General features: G+C 39.1%; 2 protein-coding genes across 3 annotated transcripts; both read left to right on the top strand.

The window, feature by feature from the left end:
- Positions 1 to 549: 549 nt before the first annotated feature.
- Positions 550 to 7,604, top strand: LOC137255906 (retinol dehydrogenase 7-like). Of its 2 annotated transcripts, none has more exons than XM_067793495.1 (5): positions 550 to 697; positions 1,842 to 2,169; positions 2,451 to 2,709; positions 5,116 to 5,279; positions 5,641 to 7,604. In XM_067793495.1, the coding sequence occupies exons 2-5, from the start codon at positions 1,851 to 1,853 to the stop codon at positions 5,859 to 5,861; spliced, it is 963 nt and encodes a 320-aa protein (XP_067649596.1). In that variant the 5' UTR covers positions 550 to 697; positions 1,842 to 1,850; the 3' UTR covers positions 5,862 to 7,604. The 2 variants fall into 2 exon arrangements, with proteins under 2 accessions (XP_067649596.1, XP_067649597.1); XM_067793496.1 differs by having other exon boundaries at positions 557 to 701.
- A 1,079-nt stretch (positions 7,605 to 8,683) lies between these two features.
- LOC137255907 (retinol dehydrogenase 7-like) lies at positions 8,684 to 14,845 on the top strand. Its single transcript, XM_067793497.1, has 5 exons — positions 8,684 to 8,761; positions 9,390 to 9,720; positions 9,844 to 10,102; positions 11,215 to 11,378; positions 12,913 to 14,845. The coding sequence occupies exons 2-5, from the start codon at positions 9,402 to 9,404 to the stop codon at positions 13,131 to 13,133; spliced, it is 963 nt and encodes a 320-aa protein (XP_067649598.1). The 5' UTR covers positions 8,684 to 8,761; positions 9,390 to 9,401; the 3' UTR covers positions 13,134 to 14,845.
- Positions 14,846 to 20,003: the final 5,158 nt, after the last annotated feature.

Below are 20,003 nucleotides of genomic sequence, written 5' to 3'. Positions count from 1 at the left end.
GTGCAAACTGCGTTAAGCCAAAGTAGAACAACCATTTACCATTACACATCAGGCATCTCCCCTTGTGGATATTTAACCTCACCTTTACAAGACATTTACATGCTTGTAAACTTCTACAGTTTTGCAGTAGTATGAGCAGTCCCAACCCAAACTCACTTAAAATGTTTGAGCTTTACTGTACTTCTTCATACCAATTCTGATCACTAATTGCCACAAATGATGCTAGTGTTTACTTGTAATACTAATATTGATAACTACATGTTAATATTTATATCAAAACAAACTTTAACGTATGCTTTCCTATGCTTCAGGTAACATCATCGCGTGGAGCATCTTTGAGTGCCACGTTGCATACGACTAGTACCCACTCCGCAATGCATCTTCTCTTTCATTAATTATGACACGTTTCGCAAAGCTAATCAACTACTTTAAACGATAACTAATGCATATATGAATAAATATAGACCGTTTTTATATACTGTACTTAGTCTTCCTAGAGGCAAAAAGTACAAAATACACATGAATAACCGCACATTAATCACCGGGCTCAATAACCAGTCCCTGATAACACAACACAGGAAGAGGACAAAGTCGATCGTCACACAGCGACGCAGGAAACGCGCCAGCCGAGATTCACATCAACACAACCGACGACATATGCACATTACATATATCTCGAGCACGGATAACATTGAAGGTTGGTAAGTACTTGCCAGCTGCAAGTTCTTGTACGTACGTTTGTGTGTGAGAATGTCATTAAAACACTACTGTGAAAACAACATGTCTGTGCTCGCCTATCAGTGCAGGGGAGAAATCATTGTTGGATTTTAGCTCCTATCGACTATGATTATGTGTGTAGATGGAGGATATGTTGGTAAATCTCAAGCAAGTGATTGTTAATGTGTCGACAACAATTTGTATGTATTGAAGTATTTAAGCACTTAAAAGTATTTACACTGGTATTTTCACGTAAGGTAAACGTTTAACACTTAAATTATGGCGAGAACTTTGATTTGAGAGCAGCAACCGTTCATTACATCGGTAGGTTTGTGATCAAACAATACTTCCACCTTGACCAGGTGTTATGATAAATTACAGTCCAAGCAACATCTTGGTGTTACGTCCTGCAAATTTTAATCGGGAATGTGTTACTAAACACAGTGACAATAATTCTATGTGTATGAACCATCTGGATTCACCAACACTCTGCTTGTGGATATAAGTGAACATGACAGTAACAGCGATACGGATGAGTGTGTGGGTCCTGTGTTCATCACACTGGTGATGTACCTAGAATTAGGGAATAGAAAAAAACCCTTGAGATATGTTTGGACAACAATTAGATAGTGCTTTCGCAATGTTTTAATGTAGTTTGGTTTAGCTCTTAGTCGCCCTCTGTATGTTTAAATGTTTCCCACTAGGTCAATGATGTCCCTCACTAAACCCTTCACGCTTATGTACCTGATAATCATCAGTAAATATAGTGTATCAAAGCTGTGTAAGCCTTTGCAAACATTATAATTAGATGCCATTTAGAATTCCAGATGGAATGTCAACATGTGACATTTTAAGATGATCACTGTGTTTAAGAGTGTGCAGACTGAAGTGAACCTTGAATTGAGACAATGCAGTACTGAATTTATTATTATAATGAAACTGAATAAAATAATTTCTGTCAAGGACCAGACAGATCGTGCTATTGAGAAATGCTTGAAAGCAATAAAAATCGAATTGGATGTTGTGCACTAACCAAACAATAACAGCACGATGTCAAAGGTTCCTGGAACTTCCTCGGGTATCATATGGTCTTCCATTATGTTTTTGTTCACACAATACAACAGGTATTCAAGATGGTGTGGATGTACGTTGTAGCTGTGGTCGTGCTTTTCATTCTCCTGAAAGAGCTGATTAGACTTCCAACTGTGGGCAAATATGGGGAACGTTGCGTGTTCATCACCGGCTGCGACACCGGCTTTGGGAACCTACTGGCCAAACGACTTGACTCCCTCGGCTTCAACGTGTTTGCAGCGTGTTTCTCCGAAAGAGGGGCAGACGAACTGAGAAAAGTGTCGTCTGCCCGACTTAAGACGTTGTCCTTGGATGTGACTAAACCGGACAGTATTGTGAAGGCGCGTGCAACAGTAGAAAAACAACTTCCGTCAAATAAAGGTAAAGTTCGAAATACAGAATTGTAACAACCTATTATTGAGTTTTGCCAGGTGGCGACACACATACATTTTCCACAAACAGGACATCGGTCCTGTGTATGTGCGTGCGTATGTATGTAGGTGTGTTTTCATTATGTAACTGGTTATGTGCTTGTGCAAATGTATACCTATATCATCGGCTTCACATTTTATCTGCATTTGGAAAATCAAAACTTTGGCCATTGTCTGGTGTCCCTTTTCATCACAGGCGCAGACCTAAAACACACTGTCGTTTTGGCACAGGTTTGTGGGCAATCGTCAACAACGCAGGAATATCAGGTGCTGTGGGTCAGATAGAGTGGCTTACTAGAGCGGATTATGAACGTTGTCTATCCGTCAATCTATACGGTGTTATTGATGTGACGAAAACCTTCCTACCCCTCGTGCGCAGATGTCATGGTCGTGTGGTCAATATATCAAGCATGATGGGAAGAATAGCTGCCGCTTCCGCTCCCTATGTTGTGTCCAAATATGGTGTTGAAGGTTTCACAGATTGTCTCAGGTTGGTATACTTACACGTAACTGGCTGGTGAAGTTAGAAATGTGAAAGTTGAAATGAGTGAGTGAGTGAGTTGAGTTTTACGCCGCACTCAGCAATATTACAGCTATATGGCGGCGGTCTGTAAATAATCGAGTCTGGACCAGACAATCCAGTGATCAACAACATGAGCATCGATCTGCGCAATTGGGAACCGATGACATGCGTCAACCAAGTCAGCGAGCCTGACCACCCGATCCCGTTAGTCGCCTCTTACGACAAGCTGAGTCGCCTTTTATGGCAAGCATGGGTTGCTGAAGGCCTATTCTACCCCGGGACCTTCACGGGTGAAAGTTGAAATAATATGATAATTTTAGTATTGTGTTCGTGGACATGTATATTTCTTTTCTACATGTAAACACTTACATGCTCTAGTCTTGTATGGTAGTCTTGTAGGGTATCGGAATATTACGGTTTTGCCAAACTCAGAAATACTCACACAATCAAGAGTAGAGAATTAAGATATATCTGCTTTGATTGACAGATAAATAACGTTCACATATCCGAAGCCCTAAAATCAACAGTCCGATTTATTATAAGCTGTTCACTGGGCACGAGGGATGAATGGGTAGATGTACCCTCGATGTGTATTTATGTTCCCTGAGCCCGACGTTTAAAAAGACTTCAGCCAGTTAACAATGGGGGAAAGATATAGTAAAACAACTTACAGATATGGAAAGGAGGAATAATAATGAAATTCCATTTCGATCACCTGATAATTTCAGTTAAGTTGGTTTCAACACAGAATGATTAATCGAATTCTTCCATTTGGAAAATATTTGTTAAGATTAGTACTTAAACTCTCCTGTCTGTACGCATTGTAAAAGGGTCATAGCAGATATCTCTCTTGTTCTATGAAACTGTGATACCGTGAAGTCAGTCTGGATTGAAGTCCAAAATTGGATAAACAGCAAGGCGGAAATTAATATACAGTTTACTAAAGAAAAAATCTGTTGGGGTTTCCTTCCAAATGAAGTGACCCTTTAAAAAAAAAAAAGTGGAATAATGAAAATAAATAAATAAATAAATAAATAAATAAATAAATAAATAAATAAATACACAAACACGGAGGGTACATCAACCCTTGGGCTTCGACGGAACAGTGAACAACGTATTTATGTTGCCGAACAACTCAATGTTAATTTTGAACTGTTTGAAGCATGGCTATCGGATCATACACTTCAGTCAACCTGTGTGAATCAAACGATTCGAATCTTGCATCTTGTTTTTCTCGTAGGTATTGTCTTCCCCTTCTTAATTCCCCTTCTTAATATTCACAGTGATATTTGAACGTTTTCTCAAAATTTATTTCTTGCAATGCAAGACAAATCTTTACGTGGCCATCGCTAGACACAAGAACAACAGAGTTAGAGTTACCTCCCTACCATCGATTTGCATTCGCAAAACACCGGTAACTTCTGTGAACGAGGTGCCATTGGCAGCGGGGTACATTGAAAATAATAGAAGAGCGCATAACCAATCAGAAAACGACATTTATGTGTGAGGTAAGATAAATTATATATTGTTCGTTTTGTCACCAGGTCTTGAAACACTAACTCTTCTTGTCCATCGCTGACCGACGGTGGGAATAGCTTGGCATTTTAACCTCATAGGGTTGGGTTTTTTTCATGAATATGATCAAAACATCATATACATGAATTTTCACGATGCTTTGTTTTGATGGCTATGCACAGTCATCATTGACAAACATGTGTTGGGCACCCAACTTCAAACGAATCGTCGAGGAAGCTAAAGGCTGATGCCTTACGTAACGCCCTATGGCCAGCTGCATGCATTCGTACTATCGGCCCTCTCCTCCCCGATGAAAGTCTCCGCCTCCGTATGTTATTTCATCCATGTTATTTATTCACAGGCTTTGTAACCTTGGACACACGCATGTGTGCTGCATTTTGGAAAAAAAACCTTGAAACTGAAACCTTGTGTTTCGTTATTTGAAATGTGCAACTAAAGTATGGCATATGACATACCACCTGTATGATGAAATATATTAGGGGATGTTTAATTCAGTTCCATGTATTCCTGGTGATAGAGCCTGATAATTGTTGTCAGCTGTCCTTCGTCCGTCGTTTCGTCATTCATTCTCTGTCGTGCATCGCGATGTTTTGAAACATCAGGAGCACGGAGAAAGTTAAGTCTTATTAAGTCTCGGAGGCGTCGTCCAGATTAACTTGCTCTCGGATTAACGTATGTCTGGGTGATTTTATTGTCGGATTATGAAAGGAATAACGGGGTAAGGGGGATTGTGGCCACAATAGATTAAATCACTCAAATCTTTTTCATGCAGTAGTTCTGACAGTTTTTGTCAATTCGGATTCACACCAAAGTCATGTTTTGTTTTCTTTATTTCAGACGTGAGGTTTTAAAACAGGGCGTTACTGCCCATTTACTGGAGCCTGGCTACTTCAGAACAGATATTGTGGAGGTGAACGCCATCACCAAGTCCTTCCAGTCATGTTTCAATCAAGCAGACCCAGAAGTGCAGCGTTACTATGGAAACGAATTCGTCTCGAAAGGTAAGACTATAACAACAGCATTTCGAGATTAAATAAAGTCCTTTGTATCAGAAGTAAAGATGTTTTTTGAAGCAGTCAACCTCTAATTCAATGTGAGAGTACACTGCAGTCACGCCAAGCGTTTCATGATCCACGGTTAGAACATGTTCAGTATTTCCCTCGACTGACTTGGTGCCTTCCATGTTGTTCATCATCCTTGACACAGTTCCTGTCCTATTTAAAGTTACAGTCCATAGAGAAAACATTCTGACGGTTGTTATGAAGTTCAGTATGGAGTCCCATCCAGTTCAGTTTATTGCAGTCCCAATTCGTTTGCAATTAAAGTATCATAAAGGTTTCCAACTGTTTCTTTCATATCCAGTTAAAACCATAATTATCGAGATGCTGGAGAAAGTGGCGTCTCCTAAAACGCACCTGGTTGTGGACGCCTACACACACGCCATCACCGCCAGGTTCCCCCGCACTCGCTACCTGGTGGGAAACGACTGCAAGTACTTTTTCAGACCCCTGTGGAATCTGCCTGAGTGGATCTCTGATCGTGTTCTCACCGCAAAGTTTCCGTCGCCAGAGGGTGCGTTGTAGAACGTACCAGAAGACAGTTACCATTATATACAGAATACACTGAGTAAAATGTTGACGTCACATGACCAGTACGGCATGACTTACTTAATGACACATTTGAACTCAGCTTCTGTTCATGCACATCCATTTATGAGAATTCGTTATTGTGCGTTTAAGTTGAAAAGCATAAGAAATTAAATAAGAGAATTAGTGTGTGGACGCTTGAAAAGGAGATGTTATATGCGGTATAAAAATGTCAGTACTAACCAGAACTGTGAATATAAACTTGCTTATTTAACGTTTATGTGGTTATGCCGCAAAAGCGAAACTATTGTGTCTGTCCACGTATGGTCATTGGATGAGGTGACGAAGCTATGCGAACCCAATATCCATGGAGTGACACTCCAACATCATTCTTATACAACTGTCTCGGTCACAACTTGTCAATCTTGTTTGACATACAACGCTGCCATTGCTCTTGTGCTGATTTCTAAACGTTGAGAGATCGTGCCACAATGTTCTAGTTCCAGACATGCCAGTAATACACAACCATTACTGGCACAACTAACGCAACATATGACCGAACAATAGCAGAACAACATTCCCTGTACAAATCGCATGTCATCCCGACCATGCTCACGAACACATTGAAGTAGTACGCTTGCACAAAATTGACTTATTTACATGAAATTTATACCACGTTATGAATGGAATCATCATTTTCGTAATCCGCATACAGTCCTAAAAAAGCCAAATATTATCCGTCCATATTATCCCTACCTTTTACTGCCTTATGAAATAAGAACCAGGCCCCGATTTCTCGAAACAGTCTTAAGTTTTTACTCAAATTTCAAACTGAGTTTGACAAAATGAAACAGCTGAATTTTAACTCAACTGTAATTTGAAGACAACCCATACATACGTAATTAATCTATCCACCAAACTCAAACTGTCTACTGTGTTTGAGTTCAATATCGATTTCAGTTCATCCTGGGAAATTAATTTTCCTGTGTTTACTCGAATTTGAGTAAAAAGTCGAGAATTAAGTTTGTTTCGAGAAATCGGGGCCAGATCTATGAAACTCAATGTACTATTGATTCAGACTTCAGCGTGCTCTTAGTTCACCAACAAAGACTGTTGCGCGCAGTGAAAGTGCTGCTGATGAGACTGTTCAGGTAGCTTCATCAAAGCACTGAGAAGGCAAAAAGCTTTAAAAAGATGCAGTTTCACTTCAGAAAGCTGTCAACACCAGTTGATTCAGTCATGACAAAGTTGTTACCCATCAATCCTTGCCGACTTAGAGAATAATGTAGGCATGGGGAATGATAAGAGGACTGTTGATGAGTGATTATCACTTGCTTGATAACGGTGTTAGTACCTGCACCGAAACATTGCACCCAAAGCAATAAAGAAGTTGACTATTCGTAGAACTTGGTTTTCCTTCATCTATTCAACTTCTAAAATGCCTCTCAAAGAAGATACAATGCCAACGGTAATATATTCAATGTAATAAAATTGATGTACTAAGATATTAAATCCCGTGTAGGTCACAATGACCAACACTTTCAGTATTTTTATCCCCATATCATTTGCACTGTACTTAACTGATTTAAAATTTGCTTCCTAGAAATAACGTTGGCGGCGTAGCAGTTACAATTGATGATGATAGTAGGTACATGTTTGTTCGACTTCTTGTTTCACTATATGCTGACGGTACTGTCATATTATCAGATGATCCAAAGGAATAAAATTCGTTGGACTGTTTTTTTCACAACTATTGTTTAGAAAACAAATTATCCACAACTACACAAAATACCAAAATTATAATATTCGGTAAGGAGAATCCGACAGGAAATTAAAATTTATTACTGGACAAGATAGCATCGAGCTTGTAAACGAATACAGACACCTTGGCGTTGTTTTTAGTAACAATCGTTCCCATGCAAATACCAGAAAATCAAATATTACCAAGGCCAAAACAGTAATGCATTTGTTGTACAAGCGATTAAGAAACATTGACATATCCATAGAATGTAAACTCTGTTTATTTGATTGTAATATCTGCCCCATCTTGTGCTACTGGGGCGAAATATGGGGATTTGAAAATGTAAAAGCATCCCAATTATCCAAACTGATCTTACTAGATATAGTTTAAACCTGAGACGCAATATCCCAACATACATGTTGTACCCCGAAACTGGGAGAGCCTTCTGTTGACAAAGTCAGACTGTGTTTCTGCTCCATAATAGTATCAGGAAAATGTAATTCTGCCTTAACAGCACTATATCAAAGATCATTAACAAACCCAATAAAACACAATCACAACCATAAATGGATAATTACATTTAAACCATATTAGACAATATTAGTATGCCCAGTATATGACAATCTCATGATACAGTCAATAATGCTGTCCAGCTTGGTATCGCCTAACACCACCATAACATTTTCCCTAAAGCTCTCTATGAATGTATGAAATCTCGTTGTGATATTTCTTAAATGGAACGTAAACTAGGAACAGTGTTATTTTCATCAAATTTCAAGTAAAAATTTTAAAGCTGTGTTTTGTGAAATTCTTAATGGATTGTGATAAAAGATCCACGTCTTAAGATTTTTCTTAAAGTTTATAATCTTAAATTAAGATCACAGAAAAGAAATAAATGAACCTGAGGATTATAGATAATGGATAAGCATGTGCAAAACACAATGGATGGCCCCCCTTAAAATCATCATCAATGTAATTTGTGCGGACGCACACTCACATAGATACGTAGTGTAGATTGTGCACGTGAAACAGTAGCCTGATAACGTCGAGGTCGGGACGAAGTACACTGTGCCGATCCAGTTGAAGCAAATACCGAGATTGACCCAGCAGTATCTCTGACGACGTACATGCAAGGCCACGTATTACTAAATATTCGGTAGGTATGTCTTTACTACTCAACGACAAGGAAATGTAGTGGTGTGAAATCATTGTTGGGGTGGGGGTAGGGACTTGTCACCCCTGATGCAGTGTGTTCTGTTATGAATTGGTTACGTGCAGTACATGGTTCAATTATGAGTCCATGCTCACGTGAAGATAAATTGGTATAAAAATGGCATGACCTTTTATGTGTCTGTTTCTAAATTCACTCACTGATGTACATCGACAGAGAAAAAACTGCCCACTCGATCTTAAAACCAGCTCTTGAGTGTTATTGGACTTTGCCTTGTACTGATACAGAATACATTCATATCTGCAGTTATGTGCAGCGTACATGTGTACTTATGAATGAGTGCATTTTAGTGCAAAAACACAAATTGTGATGCTAATTTGGCATTTGACTGCTTTTTGTGTGATAGTCACCCCCTTTAGGTAAATATGTACAGTTGAGGTTCCTAGATTTACGAAATAACGTAAAGGTATAAATATAGTTTCCAGTGACAAGGAAATCACTCACAGTTCATTGCTGAGGTGAGTCTCATGCCTAGATGTAGCCAATTTGTTCTGATTAATGATACGTTTGTACGTTTAGTTTAGCATATGATGTTATCTTTCTCTTGCTACAGGAGGTATTTACAATGGTGTGGCTGTACGGTGTAGTTGCGGTGGTGGTATTTGTTCTCCTGAAGGAACTGATGAGACTCCCAACTGTCGGCAAATATGGGGGGCGTTACGTGTTTATCACCGGCTGCGACACGGGCTTTGGGAACCTACTGGCAAAACGACTGGACTTCCTCGGCTTCAACGTGTTTGCAGCGTGTCTGTCTGAAAGAGGAGCAGACGAACTGAGGAAAGTGTCGTCTGCCCGACTTAAGACGTTGTCCTTAGATGTGACTAAACCGGACAGCATTGTGAAGGCGCGTGCAACAGTAGAAGAACAACTTCCGTCAAATAAAGGTATAAAATAAAAGATAATTAGGTAAAGGCTAAACTGAAAGAACAGGAACATGCACTTTCACAGTAAGCAACGATGTCTTTAGATTGTTATTTTCATTACCTTTTATCTCTTTTTATTGACAGGTTTGTGGGCAATTGTGAACAACGCAGGGATATCAGGGGCCGTAGGTCAGACAGAGTGGCTGACCAGGGCGGACTATGAGCGTTGTCTGTCTGTCAATCTTCACGGAGTCATCGAAGTCACAAAGCTATTTTTGCCTCTTGTGCGCAGAGAAAAAGGTCGCGTGGTGAACATTTCAAGCATGGTGGGAAAAACAGCAGCTGCTCATGCAACATATGTCGTGTCTAAATATGGGATTGAGGGATTTACAGACTGTCTGCGGTTTGTATTTACTCACGACTGAGGTTATGTTGCACGAATAGTCTTCTCTTCTACAGAGAAAGATCTTTGTAAAGCCGACGTCCTCACAGGGTTTTCATTATTTGCATTTTCAGCTGATGTTGAGAAACAGATTCAACACTCAACACAGAAACTAGAGCTTTCTGGTGATGATTCCATTTCACAAACCTGGGTCGTTCTATAATTATTGGACCTTTGAATACCAGGGTCACAATGGTTTTTCAGCAATGCTTGTCGTAATAGGAGACTAAATGAATCATGACTGTTGTCCATATCTCTGACATCGTTTACGCATATCATTGTATCTCCACGTGCATAGATCGATACTCTCCATGCCAGTCACCTGTTTGTCTGGTCTACACATGGTTTTTGTGGACGGGACCAATCTCTATGTTTGTATTTCCTTGTTTTGTCAACTAATAACAAATAACAATTGATTTACAGAGCGCCTTTTCCCGAATGGTATTGCTCAATGGCTCTACAAAGAGGAAGGATTGTAGACAATGTCTATCGAAAAGAGAGTTTCAAAAGACGAGTTTTGAGGGCAGTTTTGAAAACGTCAGCAGATTCAGTTTCTTTTAGGGCGAGTGGTAGAATGTTCCAGAGATAGGGTGCTGCAGCATAGAACGCTCTTAATTCCGTGGCTGCTTTGACGTGAGGCTGTGTGAGCTGTAAGGAGGTTGACGAGCGGAGCAATCGGCTTGGAACATGAAGATGAACAAGGGCTTTTGAGATATAGAGAAAACCTTGTTTTCATTGATGCAGCTGTGTGTAAGAAGAGGTTTGTATCGAATTCTGCTTGATACAGGAAGTCAGAGAAAAGTTTGGAGGAATGGTGTCACAACTAGATAGCGCGGCCGCAACATAGGCGGTTGAATTCTGAATCTGTTGGAGTTGCGAAAGGAGATATTGAGGAATGTTACAATAGAGGGAATGGGGAGTACTCAAGTTTAGAGACAGCAAGATCGGTCGTAAGAAGCTCGGCGGTGTTGAAGTCTAAAAGGTCGATGATATTGATGATTCAATAATGAGATGATATTGTGTCATTGTTCAGAACTACTGAATTTTAAAATTTTCTATTTCTATTCTTTCAGACGAGAGGTTTTAAAACAGGGTGTAACAGTTCATTTATTGGAACCAGGGTACTTCAAGACAGAGATTGTGAGCATTGATACGATAAAGCGATCGCTTCAGGACAGCTTCAATCAGGCGGACCCTGAAGTACAGCAATACTACGGGAGGGAATACGTCCAGAAAAGTATGCATACGCGAAGCAGTATGAGATGTTGTATAATTAGTTTAATTATATCTTCATCACAAAACGGTCTTCATAATGTGATCAGCGAGTGTGACGTGCAATCATTGATTTCTACTACTAAATGCGTTATTTTTCAAAAGAATGTTCACTACATTTATGCAGAAGTGTGTCTTTCCTGGGGTGTGTGACAACCTATCTTACTCTGGCTTGGTTGCAGTCAAATCTCATGGTATCAAAGACCAAAATGCCTGTTAACGTGTATGGCTTGAGGTTCATTCCCTGTTGTCTGCAATATTAGTTGTGGCCATAAGAATCATTTTGAGCAGGCATTAAGGATATGAAAGCTGGAGCAGGTGGTTTTGACAAAGTCGGGTGTGGAATGTATTAGTTCTGAGAATGGAGTAGGATGGGCACACTAGCATAAACTGGATTTCATTCTCAACTGCGGATTTATATGGCGGACAAATTCTACGCTTCTTTTCTCCTGACATTTTTCTGCCCTCGTGTATCATTAAACCTAGTCTAAATTTGATGAAAATAATTCTTAAATCTTAGACAAGTTTTCAGGCTCAAGTAGACTTTTAAAATTGCTGTAGCAATCATACCTTGAGCCTTCATTAAGGGTAGAATGCCTGCACTGACAGAACGGCTTGGTTTTCTAAAATAATAGAAAAAGAGATTGATATTTCCAATGCTTTGGTTTATCATGATAAAACCATAACCATTTGAGAACAAAATGGTTCTTACATGGGATGCCTACTTAAGTGTACCGATCGTGTCTACATGTAAAATGTAAAAGCATATTATGGAGTTCTGTTTTCATGCATACCAATACGTCATATCCAGTATTCCAAGCATATGTTCTGAGAATTTGTATATAATGAGCCTATCCCACATTCGCCTTAAACCACACAGGACAATACAAACGTAGAAATAGGGACCATGGGGACTCACAGTACCTTTGCTGCCTACATGGACCCTAGTTGGATTTACACCGTCCCTTCAGCTATTACAACATAGGAACCGTCGGCGTCGATGTAGTTGTCGCAGCACAGATCCAAAATAGTCTCCCCTGGCTCGAGGTCCAGCTTCTGGTAAACGTTTACGAATGGTTTGCGCTGACACTCTCCTCAAACCAGGCAACTGAAGTAACAGGATGTACCTAACCTGCGCTGCAGAGGTCCTCAGAACTGCACGTGCATATTGCGAACCAGGTGCATGGAAATTTTCAAAGATGCGTTTTGCTATGTGCATTCGTCCCATGTACACAAGCCAAGAAAAATACTCCAAATTTCATGTATCATATACTATATAAATGTCACATATGCGTTTCTTTGTGGGAGAGTATATTATCAGTATCAACACAGATATTCCTATTTTTCCAATACTTTTTCGTCCGCCTGTCTTCCCATTTTCATTTAGAAGTTCTCATATATTGATTTGAGAAACATTGTGACCTTTAGATTCCGACAAACATGTTTCAGCCATTCCAGTTAATCTGACAAAAGTACAAGATTTGATTTTGTTTTCCTAGTGAATTCCCGGATTGAAGATATGATGGGACACATGCAGTTCCAGAAGATAGATCTCGTGGTGGACGCCTACACACACGCCATTACAGCCATGTTCCCTCGCATACGCTATCTCGTTGGCTACGACTGCAAATACATATTCAGACCTCTGTGGAATCTTCCTGAGTGGATATTGGATCGTATCTTCTCTTTAGGCTTCTTGAAGCCCGAAGGAGAAAAATGAAGGCATGGGTGAAAGAAGAGTTTGGTCTTGTTGGATGGGGGAGAAGGGGTGGCGTAAATATCACACCATGTTCGAGGGGGTAGAACTAGGGCAAGGACCAGGATTTGGACTTTATGTTAGAGCGATAGCTAATACTTCGGCCAGGGTTAGCGCGTCGGTCGGTCCAACACAGTAGGAGCCCAGGGGTTAAACGTGTAAGTTCTGTTTCCACTCTCACCCAACACACTTCGGTCCTACGTAAAATATGTTATGTTTGGGATTACACTTACATCCGCACAATTTCTAACTGGTGTTGTGAAATAATAATCACTCTGTTCATATATTGGCATATGGAGCTGATACAGATATGTTTCTAATATAAAAAAACAAACATTAGTAACAAATAAAAACAGTTATGCTACTGAATAAAGACTATTATTAGATTACAGTTACCATTATAGTCCGTTTGTGTTCAAATGAGAACAACAAATGATTAAGCAAGTCGAAATTCTGATTTTGTGCTACTTTCTCTCTGTTTTCAAGCTTCACACGGGGTGGTGGTTGGGGGAGGTGACAAACGCCTGGTGGAACAGCAGAATGTCTCCAATAAATCAAGGGGAGCTAATCCTATTGTATACGGAAGATGGGAGAGGTTTTCTTTGGCAGATTATGCCGTTGCCGTAGAATCTGCCATGCTCAATGTGTGTTGTGATATCGCCGAACTTCACATATATATGTTCGGTTATATTCGTGTCATTGAATTTTGTCTTAGTGTATCGATAAAGCAATCTACAATTAGATGAAGTGTCATCCACTGTTGAAGAGTTAAGTTAACATCGTGATCTTAAATACATGCCGTGTTAAATCGCGTTACGATCGGGTTTGTGCAAGTGGATTATGGCAGTTATATGGTGATTATAACTAAGCTGGTCTGTGCAAGTCTCAACTGGCTGTGCTCAGATGCACCTGGATGTGTGTCGGTGTTGTTTCGCCAGCCATTCGTCACTCCTCGGTTTGAAAATAGCACAATATTACATGATGCTTTCTTAAACACCTTTTTCCGCGATCGAATAAAGATCCTAGATTTCAGATCATGTTTGGTACAGAGGTTTCAGGACCATGTGTCTTATTTTTTGCGGTTATCCCCGTGTCGAGATATATAAACATTTAAATGTAAATACATTTCATGTGTGTTAGCTGATAATGTGAGGGCCCGGCACAGTCTGGGATAATAGTTTGTATCTGCCAGTGTGTTCATCGTTTTTCAGAGACAAAACCCGTCATAATAATCAGCAGCGCCATATTCACAATACCTAAACAAAAATAATTGTCGACAATTATACACGATGAATATATTTCACCGTGGATGTATTCATGGATACAGATGGAAATATGGTCTTGTGTTATACTAGAACTGATTACTGAAAAGAGATTGTGTCACGCTTTGACATACTATCTAATCAGTACATATGCACATATGGCTGGTGTTGCGATTAATGTTCCTAGAGATTCAGGTCATCGCTAGTCTAGAAAATAAAACTTGTTCGGCTGAATTAACATAACGCTGTTTGCCATTCATACTGACTGCTTTCATCTGGACCATCTCTTGTGAGAGGTATTCAATATGTTTGATTCACAATTTTAGACTAATAAATTCCTCTTCAGTAACAACCCGCTTGACAAAGATACAAGTATCTGTACTTGGTGACACCTGAATAAAGACGTTGCTCATACATAACGTTTGTGGTGATTCGAGTGACCATCCAACGAATACAGCCTATTAAAAAAACTCTTCGTGTTTTTATGATCGTAATTGCCATACGTAATGTTTGTTGATGCTGTACTATATTGAACGTGCACATAGATTAAACGCCATACGTTCATCTCGTCCAGTAATAGTGAAGTCTGCATTTTTCAAGGACTAAAGTGACGTCATTTTCCAGTTAGCAAAGTTTTGGAAGGCAGTAAGTCTTTGAGGGTGTCCGAAGATTTCACCAAATAGGTACGATCAATCAGATCTAAACTATTCCCACACATGATGGAAGCCAGAGACAATGGGTCTCTTTCTTGCATGAGTTATAATAAACTCATCGTAGATGGCGCTGTCTACGTCTATGACGAAGACACAACCAGCATCAGGAGAGTTGGCGAGCGACGGAACTGGACGAGGAGGAAACCTACATCTGCAGATCCTTCAAGTCATGATTATCATACACAATAGGACCGTGGCCGTGATCTCAATTACCAACCTGACTGTGTAGGTGTCACAGTTATAAATGGCGCTTCATACAATCTGGGGGGCGGTGGGGTAGCCTAGTGGTTAAAGCGTTCGCTCGTCACGCCGAAGACACGGGTTCGATTCCCCACATTGGTACAATGTGTGAGGCCCATTTTCTGGTGTTCCCCGCCGTGATATCGCTGGAATATTGCTAAAAGCGGCGTAAAACCAAACTCACTCACTCATACAATCTGACAAGCATATGTACTTGGAATGTCCACGGACTTCTAAGTTTTCCTTTTCTGATTTTGTTAACTGTGTATTCAGTCACTGAATCTACATGCAATTTTCCCTCAACATGACTGCTTCACTTGTCATCCAGCGGGGGTATCATCCTTTGTATAAAAAGTTATTCCATCACAGTTTATAACGATACAAAGTGTGTGTAATTACTGTCTTTATTTCAGGGTGTTATGTAAGAAAATTAATAGAACAGTGATGTTTTGTTTTGTGTATGTTCATCCTGAGAAATCTCCCATTTATTTAAAAACATAAAAGTGGTATTGATCGCTTAGAAAGAAACCTGTCTGATATCCGTGGTGATTTTGATGATATGCCAGTGTTCATTATCAGTGGCGACAGTGCACGAACAGGTGAGCTTGATAACTTTGTACGTGATGATTCTTCAGATTACCTCCCCTTACCCAATAATTATATGTCTGACTCCCTTAGTTTACCCAGGACGTACCACGATTGTGACACAAATATGTATGGATTTCAACTACTGGATTATGTAAACAGTTTGGAATCCACGTTGTCAACGGAAGAACGGATTCTGATTCACCAAGTAATTGCACATTTATTTCACATTCAGGTACCAGCATTGTTGACTACTTTATTGTGTCAAGTGAAATTAAATGTTCAACGAATTGTGGATGTGATTCCAAGAGCGAGTCCGATCACATGCCCGTTGTGTGTACCTTTCCAACCTTATTCACAGGTCCAGAAAATGTAACTACAGCCTCAGATTTGAAGAGGGTCCCTAGATTAAAGATATCCAGTACCTATTCAAATGATGTCAGCTATTTCTGCCAGTCACTAGATATGCTAGTTACGTTTCACTGTCGTTTGAACACAGATATTAATTCAGCAGTGCCAATACACTGCTCAAAGACACTCTAACATCGTGCGTTCACGAACATAAACCTATTAGTAATGTTGCACAGAATGCCAGAAAGGCACAGCCTGCATGGTTTGACATTGAGTGCGAGATCTTGAAACGAAATAAGTGTAAATTGTTTAAGATCACATATACTCCAGGGGGTGCAAATGCATAAATCACTACTGACATCGTTATAAATGAAACCCAGTCATTAAAATTGCTCATTTCGATCTTTAATTACCTTAAATCGACCTTTTTGACATGAGTTCACAATTCTCAGCCGCAAACGAAATTTCAACCAATCAGAGCGCTGCGTCTCCGTGACGTCATAGTAGGTATAGATATGAGGGTCTATGCAGAATTCATCGACATTTCAGGGGGTAAACTATTTCGTTTGCAGGTTTGTACTAACCTGAACTCGCGACAGCTGTTGTGAAAAATGAAAGCTATATGTTCTCACAATCTACTATCATTTAGTTTTGTTTCCTGCTCTGCCTAGTTTCCGACTTACAACCCTTGTTTTCATAGACGATTGCGTCAAAATCACTTGGTGTCGCTAGGTTGTATGAACCTACACGTTATGATTATTTGTCATCATTCACTTGATGCTCAGTTAATGAATTTATAACAGGTATAATTATAATATATAAATTAGTGGTAACGCCACTTAGATTACCCGACAAAGGTCCCCATTTGGCATTTCTTATGTCTGGATCGATCAAAGGATTAACCGAAAACACGCCGATTGAAAATCACTTTTAAGCGGATGTAAATGGGGATTTGTCAAGAGGTAATGTTTATGTATGTATAATATATAATCTAATCTATACGGAATGCATTGCTCATTATTACAAGTGTGGGTATCATATGTTGGATGATATTATCATAAATATCATCAGCTGTAGCGTACATAGAAGATACGAAATGAACTATGGAAACTTGTTTTTAATGTTATTCAACACATGCTATATAGCATGAGTCACATATTAGTTCACAGGTATTGTTTGTCCATGGGGAAGCGGAGTCCACGACCTTCCCGCCTTTAAATGCCAATGTCAACCACTGATTTTGCTTTATTAGCCTTTCTAGCCTTTGTTATATTAAAAATCAAAACCTTTCACTTGGACACAACAATTACCCTCAGCCATATCATTATCACAGTCACTAATAAGTAATCATTGGGGGCAAATAATGTAATTAATATAGTTTCTCTCAACTGCAGAGGCCTGGCTGATAAAAGGAAACGAAATTTTCTATCATATGTTTACAGGATATATATATTTCCACAGACCACGAGAACATTATGAAAAATGAATGAGGTTTAGACTGCGTTATTGCTCCTTTCAAATCAAATGCAAGACGAGTCGCTATCCTTCTACACAATAATTTTGAGTATGAAATACACAAAATATTTAGAGATGCAAATGGAAACGATATCATTTTAGACATAACCGTTGATGGTACCAGACTTACTCTTACAAATTTGTATGGACCAAATTTGGACACCCCTACCTTTTATTTTAAAAAAATTACAACCATGAGTAATGATTCAACTGCAATGTGTGGAGATTGGAACCTTGTTTTAGAGCCTTCGCTCGACCTAGAAAACTACAAGAATATTAACAATCCCAAGGCTCGTCAAGTTGTATAGATAATTTAGAAAACATGAACTTACTAGACGCATGGAGACAAGTAAACACTGATACGAGAAAATATACATGGTGGAAAAGAAACCCTCGCCAACAAGCGAGATTAGATTTCTTCTTGGTCACTGAAGACCTGTTTAACATATGCACTAATATCTCTATTATACCAGGCTACAAGAGTGATCATTCGGCTGTAACACTATCGCTATCGACACAAAATAGCAAGGACTAGGGAAGTGGATATTGGAAGTTCAACACATCATTATTACGGCATGGGGAATATATAACATTAACAACTGACGTACTAAGCATGAATGTGCAGATCCTAAATATACTGTTGAGGAGGTAAACGACACAGATGATTCTGACTTACTCTTAACCATCAATGATACACTGTTTTTGGAAACACTCTTAATGAAAGTTCGAGGGAAATCTATTTCATATTCATCATATTTAAAAAGACTAAGACAGAAAAATACAAAGAACTGGAAGAGACCATACATGTATGTCGTTTAGAAGATGAAATAAGAAACAATTTCCAAAATATTGATAAATCACTTCTCTCAAATCTTTCAAACAATAAAACAGAACTCGAAAAAATAAAAGAAGAAGAAATGAAAGGAATACAATTTCGCAATACAATCCAATGGTATGATGAAGGGGAGAAACCTGCCTATTATTTTTGTCATCTAGAGAATAGAAATTACACCAACAAACTTATCAATTCTCTTATAACAGATAGTGGTTATGAAATATCAGATGGAGAAGTAATAAGAAAGGAACAGAGGATTTTTTATGAAAATTTGTATCAGTCAAAAAATGCAATTGATGATGACAGTAAAGCTATATTCCAAACTATTGACTCCCCTTCCTTCAACAGAGGCCAGTCAGACGAATTAGAAAGCGAAATAAGCCTTGAGGAACTGTCATTTGCTGTTAAATCGATGAAGATCAACAAAAGTCCAAGCCTCGATGGGTTCCCAGTTTAATTCTTTAATTTTTTTGGGAAGGACCTTAAAATTTGGGTGCTTTGGAGTGATTATATGCATCCCTAAATCAGGCAAAGACAGACGATTCTTGGAAAGTTTGCCCCCAATCTCCCTCCTTAATGTATTGTCGTAAGATCATAAGCTCTTGCATCACCAACAGGATAAAAAAGACTCTTGATTACCTCATTAACGAAAACCAAACAGGTTTCATTCCAGGAAGATGCATAACGGAAAATATAAATTTCATCATGATGGTACTCGACAAATGCGGATTTGGACGCAACATACAGAAATGGGTAAATACATTAATGTCAAAAGCTTCTTCATGCGTTTTTCAGAATGGACATTTGCCAACTGTTTTGAAAACGAAAGGGGCTGTAGGCAAGGTGATCCAATCTTCCCATACTTATTCTTACTTGTTGCAGAAATACAATGGATAATGATAAGAAACAATGAAAAAATAAAAGGAATTGTGCTAAACGAAACGGAGCATATTATTAGCCAGTATGCTGATTATACTGAACTATTCTTGGACGGTTCGGAAACATCTCTTAATGAAGTAATGAAAACACTTAAAACTTTTTACAATATGTCTGGTCTAAAAATAAATATAGATAAAACCAAAGTAGTTTGGCTTGGAGAAATGGCCGGCAAAAAGACAACTTTATCCCATGAGTTTAAGCTAGACTGGTATCGTGACAATTTTGACGTTTTGGGAATAAAACTAAACGCAGACCTACAAAATCTGTGGGTGATCAATACTAAAAAGATACTTGAAAATATTAAAAGAATTCTTCTGAGTTGGAAAAAACGAAATTTAACACTGACTGGAAAAATAACTTATACAAAGTTTGGCCATCTCTACTCTTGTTCATA

Source organism: Haliotis asinina, chromosome 11 (assembly GCF_037392515.1).
Source record: "Haliotis asinina isolate JCU_RB_2024 chromosome 11, JCU_Hal_asi_v2, whole genome shotgun sequence".
In the NCBI taxonomy this organism is placed as follows: domain Eukaryota; kingdom Metazoa; phylum Mollusca; class Gastropoda; order Lepetellida; family Haliotidae; genus Haliotis; species Haliotis asinina.
This window is presented reverse-complemented; position numbering and strand designations above follow the sequence as displayed.

What these genes read in the sequence shown, in the direction of transcription:
- LOC137255906 (XM_067793495.1), top strand. Translation starts at nt 1,851, where the DNA reads ATGGTGTGGATGTACGTTGTAGCTGTGGTCGTGCTTTTCATTCTCCTG. An exon ending in ACAACTTCCGTCAAATAAAG is followed by an intron (nt 2,170 to 2,450) that starts GTAAAGTTCGAA and finishes GTTTTGGCACAG; the next exon opens with GTTTGTGGGCAATCGTCAAC. An exon ending in AAACGAATTCGTCTCGAAAG is followed by an intron (nt 5,280 to 5,640) that starts GTAAGACTATAA and finishes TTTCATATCCAG; the next exon opens with TTAAAACCATAATTATCGAG.
- LOC137255907 (XM_067793497.1), top strand. Translation starts at nt 9,402, where the DNA reads ATGGTGTGGCTGTACGGTGTAGTTGCGGTGGTGGTATTTGTTCTCCTG. An exon ending in ACAACTTCCGTCAAATAAAG is followed by an intron (nt 9,721 to 9,843) that starts GTATAAAATAAA and finishes TTTTATTGACAG; the next exon opens with GTTTGTGGGCAATTGTGAAC. An exon ending in GAGGGAATACGTCCAGAAAA is followed by an intron (nt 11,379 to 12,912) that starts GTATGCATACGC and finishes TTGTTTTCCTAG; the next exon opens with TGAATTCCCGGATTGAAGAT.